Below are 9211 nucleotides of genomic sequence, written 5' to 3'. Positions count from 1 at the left end.
AAACTTCAGTTTAGACGTTCATGTAGTAAATGACAGTTTGCTGGAAAAGTCTGTTAATGATGGAATATCTGCATACATGTAGACAGGATCTTTCTCAGCAACAATTAGTCTTTAGTTCCACTGGAATCCTGTGTGTTTCGTCAAATAATCAATGAGTAAACTAGATGAGTTTATTTATACCCCACATAAACTTTGGGTCATTTGTCTAATTTAAGTTACATCTTATATCTTCCACCCCACAAGTTTGGACACACCTTCTCATTCAATGTGTTTTCTTTATTTTCATGACCATTTACTTTGGTAGATTCTCACTGAAGGCATAAAAACTATGAATGAACACGTGTGGAGTCCACAGTCACCGGACCTGAACCCAATCCAGATGGTTTGGGGTGAGCTGGACCGCAGAGGGAAGGCAAAGGGGCCAACAAGTGCTAAACACCTCTGGGAACTCCTTCAAGACTGTTGGAGAACCATTTCAGGTGACGACCACTTGAAGCTCATCGAGAGAATGCCAAGAGTGTGCAAAGCAGTAATCAGAGCAAAGAAACTAGAATATAAAACATGTTTTCAGTTATTTCACCTTTTTTTTGTTAAGTACATAACTCCACATGTGTTCATTTATAGTTTTGATGCCTTCAGTGAGAATCTACCAACGTAAATGGTCATGAAAATAAAGAAAACAAGGTGTGTGCCTGTACTGTGTGTGTATATTAGAGAATATATATAACAACCTCTGACCTTGTCTGCGTCCTCTTTTGAGTAGTGATCTGGACAAGAGAGCACTGGAGACAAAAACAATCAGCAACAGTAAAGACTGACAGTAAAGAGTCTGTTTCATCCAACTCAGCAGCTGAAAGGATCTAAATCAAAAGGTTTCTAAAAACAGGTCAAGTATTTACCACCCAGAGCTGCAACTTATTATTTTTTAAAGTAACAAATGGCAAATGAATGTGAACCAACACCTTTTCGCAAAACAAATGAATGGTGACAAACTGAAGTGTAAATCAGCACTTGCAAAATTCATTTTTTTCTGAGGGGCACACAGAGCCAGGATTTCCACCGGCTAATACGAGAGTGATGAATTATTCACCACCTTCCTTCGCAGAGCCAGACATGATACCATAAATCCAATCTATTATGCATTTCATTTATATTTCTCTAATATGTCGCTATTAATCGAAGGCCCCTGCCAAGAGGCAATTCATTTTCCCCCACTTCTTTTCAACTCAAGGAATCTGGAATCTTGATCTCAGGTTCAAATGGACAATGGCTCTTGTTAATTTCAATTGCAATTTCTTAATTAATTCCACACTAAAGTCAACATGCCCAACATCTCCTCTGCACAGAAACCTCAACAAACTACTCCCAATAAAATTGCAATATTGTACTGTTATACAACCCTAGGGGTGGTAGTAGCCTAGTGGGTAAGACTCTCACCTATGAACCGGAAGACCACAAAGACACAGGTTAAAAACCCACTTACTACCATTGGGTTTTCAGAACGTTGAGGATTCAATAAGACTTTTAAATAAATATAAAAGAAAAGATAGGACAGACAAACTGTTGTTGTCATTTCTTCATTTATTACTTGTACAATTATGAAAAATAATAATCATAAAAAAGACTGGAAGCCCAGGAATATTTACAGTCATTCTCAGGTTCTGTAGTGAAACCCAACAGTCCATGCTCTCACTCCCATGTTAGGAAATTATGTCTCATGATATGTTGAGCTTAAAAAAGAATCAATCCTCTAGTTTTATAACAAACGTGGCAAAAACATTACATACATAAAGTACATACATACATACATATACATATTTATATATAGATTATCTATAAAATCAACATCATTCAAGTATCAAAATACAGACCACTCAAGACTATTTTACAATCCCATCTTTTCTTTTTTCTTTAAACCCATCCTTAATTATTATTTTTTAAAACCAGTCCCAGATGAACAAGCCACAGCAGAAAGTCAATGTGCAAACCTCACACGGGACCAGGCTGGAGTGTACAGGTAATAAAATATTGTACCATTATTCACCACGATCTGTACAAGATGAACAGGTTTGGCTTCAGTAAGTTCTCCTTTTGTTCATCCTCCTCCACCAAACATAACGGACTGAAAACCAATGTTGGTCTTAAAAAAAAAATTAAATTAAAAATGAAACTGAATCCAGTAGTGTTATTCTGATTCCAGGACAGCAGAGCAGCGTCGTTTCAGTTAATAATCACAGTATAGAACATAGCTCCTTATTTATTCTTGTAGGCGTACACGTACCCCAGTAATGTAAAATTAGCTGAACAGCTCCAGTCCTTTAGGATGAATGAACTCATCTCTTCTGACTGGAGGTCAACAGCAGACGAGTTTGTTCTGGATGGTCACTGCATCTTTTTTTTTTTTCTTCCATTGTTTTTTGTTTATTAAGATGCCTCAGTAAATTCTGCTGATTCTCATTTGAGTATTGCACAATTTAGCTATTTTTCCGAAATTTAATTTCATGTACCAGCATAAAAGCATCTCCATCAGAGTAAAGACTTCAGTCATTCATGTTCAATTCGTACCAAAACATAAATAGCTCCGAGATTAATATTAAAACGAAAAAGTAAAACAGGGGATTTCATGTTGAAATGAGATGTTCCAGGATGCTGCACAACACAGATGGGTGTGTGAGTGACAGGTCGTCACCATGCTGGCGGGGTGTGTGCTTGGCGAACTGTGTGATGGTTCCAGGATGGTCTCGATGGGATAAACGACCGTGCAGTGCCATGTGGGTCAGACAAGAGCCCAGAGTGAAGCTGGATATGGTGGAGATTATTACTCAGGAACCCAGGCAGGGGTCAAATGTCAGGAGGCCTTCCATTCGGGTTGCAGGTGGAGGTGTGTGAGTTGTGTGAGAGACACCGGTGCAAAGTTTTTTTTTTTTCCCCCCAAACACCAAGCATCCAGCATCTCACCTCTGCCTGATCAAAGCAGTCAGCTACAGGGAAACACACAGGTAGTCAGTGCAACCATATTTAAAAAAAAAAAAAAAAAAACACACTTCCATAAAATGCGCTCAGATGCAATGCATGAACAACAGGGCGAATAAACAGGACAGCGTGTGAGTGAAGGAAAAGAAACTAAATGTTTTAACAGTCGGTGGTTTCAGCAGGTAGGTTGAGTGTTATTTTGCGAAGGGCTGCATAATTCGGCCGTATTCGAGCTACATCAGCGAGTGAAATGCAGGCTTTCGATGGGCTGCTACATCAAATGGCTAAATCCAACAAATACGTTATCAAACCTTCATCTGGCACACAAATTAGGTCAGGTTACGTGTCCCGTTTCACAGCATCCAGTGTGGAAGTTGACATTTTGCATGGTGCACAGTGCAGTAAAAATGGCCTCGCTCGGTCATTCTACACGAGCTTAGCTCAGCACAGTGATTTAAAAAAAAAATGTAATAAAAAATTCTTAATTCAACTTAATTCAAATAAGACGTTTTTTTTTCTCCTTCCATTTCTTTCATCAAAAAAAGCACCAGATCGGGGGGAGAAAGATTTTGAGACTAAAAAAATAAAGGTTAAGAAAAGCAGAGAGAAAATCAGTTCTGGGGAGGTGTGCTGAGGACCAGGAGCTTCTGATGAAGAGAGTGACTCATTTTTTCAGCGCAGAGCCAGAACTCCAGTATCCCTCCAGTTAAACCTCTACATTGGCGTCACGTGCTCAGTCAAAACATTATTATCATAAGATAAGCTACAAAGACTACTGTAACTGGCTTCAGAGTGACCTTTAAGTGCTACTGAGAAGGAATGGTGACGGATCTCAGGGGACGTTTTGGTGCTAGTGCTGGCTAATTGCAGCTCTCGTTTGGGTGCCGTCTGGTGAAGTAGAATAAGGGAGGAGAGGAGCTGAGCCCAGTTAGTAGAGCGATGGCTGCTGTGAGAAGGAAGCGAGGCCGGCAGGACCAAGCTGAGGGTAGCAGCAGGGCAAGGGGAAGGTTGCAGGTTTGAGGGCCCAGCGCTCAGCGGACGGAGAGAAAGAGAAATGGAGCAGGAAGAGGAGGAGAGCGGTAGTCCATCTGGGAGGGAGGCGGAGTCACAGTGAAAAGGCACAGAGTGGGAGGAGGGAGTGGGGCACAAACAGAGATGGGGCCAGAAAGAAGGCCAGCCCACTCAGAATATGGTGGTCTCATACTTGGTGCTGATGGTGCGTTTGGAGTCCTTGGAGTCCATCAGCCACGTGGCGCTGCCCTGAGACTGCGCATCTGCCTCCAGCTCCAGGGCTTCCACCTAAGTCAAAAGAAACAAGATTAAAATACAGAAAAAAAAAACCTTTTTACTAAATCAAAAGACAAAGACATGTTGGAGAGTTTCAGTGAACATAACCAGTCAGGCCACTAGGGGGCAATAGCTACCAAGAATTATAACAAAACCAGTATATCCAATACAAAAACACAAATAATAAAATACAAGGTAGTGTGTTTCAACAAAAGTAATGGTTATACATGGCCTGAATCAATATTGAAAACATATATTCAAATATAAATTTATTATTAGAATGTCATATTCTAGTCATTTATAGCACGTCACAGATAGACACTTATGTAAGTTGCTATAAATGGCTCTGCTGTAAATGTTAATATTTAATATAATAATAACAACAACAATAATAATAATATTAATAACAGGCTATGAAAACATTAAGAAAACAGATAGGAGGGACAGAGAAGTCTGATGGAGGAAAAAGAGGGACAGTGTAGAGGACAGTGAAGGTGGGGAGCAGGACCTGGCCCGCAGGGCTGCTGGAGCGCAGGGGAAGGTAGGCGGGGCGGTGGGTGGTGCACGTGTGACAGTAGCAACGCAGGCTATCAATCATAGGAGAGGCCTGAGAGAGCGGGGAGGAACACACACAGAGAAAGACAGAAGAATGAAAAAAGACATTAAAGCAGAACAGAGGAAAGAAGGACAGACAAAAAGCAGAAGAGAAGATGGTTTGAAACTGGTTGATATTCTTTTAGAATGTTCTTCTAAGGCTCATTTCGCTGAGGCGTTGATTTCCAATGATTGGCGTCTAACAGGTGACTAGATTTTCTGGGTTAAAACAGTCAAAACTATTGAAAGTGAAATTAAAATCCATTTTGAGATGCTGAGGTGCTATCTCCTATGCTGAACTACTCAATGGCCACTGGGTCTAAATGTGTCCTGAATATAATCTGAAGGTAGCAGTCACATGGCCTTTTTTAAATAACACCCACACTTCATTCAAACAGTAGATAGAAAATTTAAAATATCCGGTTTCAAGCATGTAGTTAAAGATATGTGTGTGTGTGTGTGTTTGTGTATTTTTAGAATCCTAGATATCAGTGTTTCTTCCAGATCAGTGATTTTCTGTATATTGGGTTTGCTTTGGTTTCACCTGAAACTCACAAATCACGACGAATCGCCATCACTGAGTGGACGATCAATAGACTCATTTCATTTAAGTCGCCCCTCAGACCAGTAGATCAATGCTACAGCTACACACAGAGAAATAGTGGCCGTAATCACAGTGGGATGGAAAGTAGATCACTGCTTCTGCAGGGTCAGAAAACTAGATTCACGTGAGCATGCAGCGGAAGGTGAAATACAGAGGAGTCATGCATTTGTGTTTGCTTTAAAAGCCAAAATCTGAATCTAGCCAATGTGTGAGCAAAAAAAATATGTGTAAACTGATAGGTAATCATTTGCCGCTGCTTGACTAGATCCAACTGACTAGGTCACCGTTATTACCCCCCCCCCCCCAACATAGGCTTTTGGGAAATATTGTATTTAGCAGGCGCTCCACATAAACAGTCAAACTGTAATATTCCACTCCTGCCACTCTCACCCCAGATTTGCGCATGTTGCCCCGTGGCTTGGGCACCGGACGGCTGCTCTTGGTGTCGATGACCTCAGATCCGAGGCTCCCTGCCACACCCTGCTGCTGCTGCTGTTTGGTCCTCTGAGCCTGCAGAGTGAGCTGATAGGCCACCTCAAATGCCTGTCCCAGGGTCAGGATGATCTCATAGGTGAGGTTCTGTCACACAGAGGTGGGAGACCATGCTTTTACATCCACATTACAGTAACATTACACTGATTTAACGCAGTCAGCCTGGAAGAAGATATCACGCCAGTCTGAAGAGGAGAACGTCTACAGGAGCATCTGCCAAGAAACCATACCCACTGTTACCATGCTCAGTAAAACATTCAGCTCCAGCAGCTAAAAGCACCCCGGAGACACAAAATAATCTGCAGGAGAATGCAGACAGACTCCTGAGTCACGCGTCCTCTGCCTGTGAGACACTTTCCCAGGGAAAAGAAACGCATCAACGTCAAAACATCAGGGAAGCGTCTGAGACAGCAAGCTGCTCCTCTCTGGATATACACCTGCGATGGCCGGCCCGGGACCGGGTGTTGTGCATGCATTCTGTCGGTTCTCAAACGGGCTGGAAACACGAATGGGGATGACAGCACAAAACACACAGACAGGCCGAGTCGACAGTCTGGAGTCGCGCTGTGCTAGAAGAGAACAGGATCTGACTGTGTAAGACCTTCAACTGAATCTGGTCCTTCAGTTAGTTCCCACCTGGCCTCCCGAGTCGCTGAGCGGAACCCAGCACGGCGTCAAATACGGGTTTGCTGATCGATATCTGTCAATATTAATCTATAAATAATCTGATCACGTGACGTTCGATCTGTGCCTGAACCTGATCCAACTCATTCCATGATTCCATTTTATTACATTAACTTCAGCTACAATGTCAAGAGACAAGCTGCATCCTGAATTGTACTGCTTAGTAACAGCTAGTCCTGAATTTTAAATAAAAAAAAAAAATCCATGAATAAACATGATTGGTGAATACCGAATTTATGATAAAATACTGCCTCCTAATTTGAATGCCCCGGGTAGCCAAATCCAACAAAAGCTGTATACAAACTGGGAAAGGTTTAATTCATTAAGATGCAAAACAGAATAGAACAGCCACTGTCGCTCGGCCACATATCTTTGTTTTCTGTGAAAATTATGACCGGCGAAAAAAAAGGCATCGTTGTCTCTGTATATAAATTGCCTGCAGAAGAGGGCGCTGGGGTGGGTGAAAAATGCAGCAGTAGTGCCTGGCGAGGTCAGATAGCGGCCCGGTCAATTCTGTTTAAAACAGGACTGATGTCGTGATCACACGTGTCCCCTGTGTAGAGGAATAAAGCAGCACCCACAATGCACTGCGGGTGGCTTTTTGTCAGTTGTGTCATGGGGCAGGTGTCGTCGCCAACATCACACAGGGATCCAAGAGGAAGGGTGAGAAAAAGGGTGTGAACACTAAAAGAAACTGTCTGGCCTGAAAACTCACGGAGGGCTCTGCTCTTATAAAAACACGAAATGTTCTGCCTCAAGAAGGCAGTAAAACATACTATGACTGAGAGTGTCTGTATATGTGACATCATAATCAATAATGTGAGGGCAAAATTTACTTATATAGCACATTTACAACAGTTAGTACTGCCCAAAGTGCTGTACATCAATCACAAGAACCATGCAACATAAATACAAGGAAAATACATTACAGCAAACTAGTAATATATACAGTCCAGGCCAAAAGTTTGGACACACCTTCTCATTCAATGTGTTTTCTTTATTTTCATGACCATTTACATTGAAGACATCAAAACAGAAAAGGCAAAGGGGCCAACAAGTGCTAAACACCTCTGGGAACTCCTTCAAGACTGTTGGAAAAGCATTTCAGGTGACGACCTCTTGAAGCTCATCGAGAGAATGCCAAGAGTGTGCAAAGCAGTAATCAGAGCAAAGAAACTAGAATATAAAACATGTTTTCAGTTATTTCACCTTTTTTTGTTAAGTACATAACTCCACATGTGTTCATTCATAGTTTTGATGCCTTCAGTGAGAATCTACCAACGTATTGAATGAGAAGCTGTGTCCAAACTTTTGGCCTGTACTGTGTATAACACGCTGAGACATTTAGGAAACTGGGAAGAATTCTTGATTATGCAATGAAAAGATGATATAATGATACTCAACTGAAAGTAAATTAAATCGCTATTATCTTTATAAAGGGGTGGCCTTGGAAAATAAGTTAAAGAGACAGGGAAGGTCTCCAGCTCTCACCACGTCCACCGTGCTGAAGACATGGCAGTAGTGGTGGCTGGTCTGCAGATCCTTGGTGATGTAGGCAAAAGTGCAGAGGTCCTCAGGGTCCTGTGCTGCACACGAGATGTTCCTGATCTCATGTTCTGCTATGATGTTCTGCAAAGAGACAGGGGCAAAATAATAAACCAAAGCGCACCCATTCACTCCTGTGTCAACCAAGTGCTTGATGGGAAGGTGACCTATTGTTTAACCATCATATTAAATGACACAGCCAAGTATATTTCAATATGTTTTCCAGGAAACCACTCACCTTATTGGTGGCATCCATAAACTTCACCCCCTTGTAGGTTATGGAGAGGAAAATCGTGGGGATCTTTTTAAGCTGCTCTGTCGACCTCTGAACGGAACAAAAAACATAAAGAGGAACAGTTAACATAAAAGAGGAACAACTGCTAAAGTGTGAAATTAATATCCTGATCACCGTCAAAAAACATGATGCACCACGATTGAATCACATAACTGTCCTTTTCCTCGCTCTTGAAAAACAACATATGCCCTGCGCACAGATGAAGCAGCAACAGGATGCGAATTTAAAGCAAATAGTAATGATAAAATGTAGGGTGGGTTAAGAAAGTAAGGAGAACGTCGGTGAGCCAGGAAGGACCGAGTGAGAGAAGGTGGTTGTGATGGAATGAGAAATAAGATAAGAGACAGCGATGGACTGAATACGGAAAGGTGAGGGAGAGAGAGAGAGAAAGAAAGCAGTGCTCGGTCGTCCCTCAGGACAGAACTGTTCATCTGATGCAAAATGTAAATGTGATGCAAATTAATGAAAGCTGCTTATCAAGGTTGCCGTGGTGACCTACAGCACAGCAGGACTGAGCTCAGATGCCTTTAGCACTTTAAAATTTCCTCCAAAAAACAGCTGATGAATAGTAGAAAAAACAAAATAAACAGAGAATTAAAGTGAAATATTCCTCAACCAGCAAACCGCACCACAGGACGAGAGCAGATATAAGAATCGGCGCAGCCACACAAGGTGAAATTAAGACTCCTGTTCTCAACCTCTACACCTCTATTAATTAGTGAACGCAGCGCCGGGAT

At 41.9% G+C, this 9211-nt stretch overlaps 1 protein-coding gene across 1 annotated transcript in view; it reads right to left on the bottom strand.

Moving 5' to 3' along the window:
* Positions 1-3025: 3025 nt before the first annotated feature.
* Positions 3026-9211, bottom strand: part of anks1aa (ankyrin repeat and sterile alpha motif domain containing 1Aa) — a 73009-nt gene continuing 66823 nt past the window's right edge. The window contains exons 24-28 of the mRNA XM_028993419.1: positions 8418-8504; positions 8126-8263; positions 5849-6037; positions 4769-4867; positions 3026-4272 (exon numbers count right to left, since the gene is read on the bottom strand). Of these exons, the coding sequence (XP_028849252.1) occupies positions 4156-4272; positions 4769-4867; positions 5849-6037; positions 8126-8263; positions 8418-8504 (630 nt within the window). The 3' untranslated portion in view covers positions 3026-4155. The remainder of the gene's footprint in view (positions 4273-4768; positions 4868-5848; positions 6038-8125; positions 8264-8417; positions 8505-9211) is intronic.

Source organism: Denticeps clupeoides, chromosome 10, assembly GCF_900700375.1.
Source record: "Denticeps clupeoides chromosome 10, fDenClu1.1, whole genome shotgun sequence".
NCBI classification, from domain to species: Eukaryota; Metazoa; Chordata; class Actinopteri; order Clupeiformes; family Denticipitidae; genus Denticeps; species Denticeps clupeoides.
Note: the sequence above shows the minus strand (reverse complement) of the source record. Positions and strands in the feature narration are given on the sequence as shown.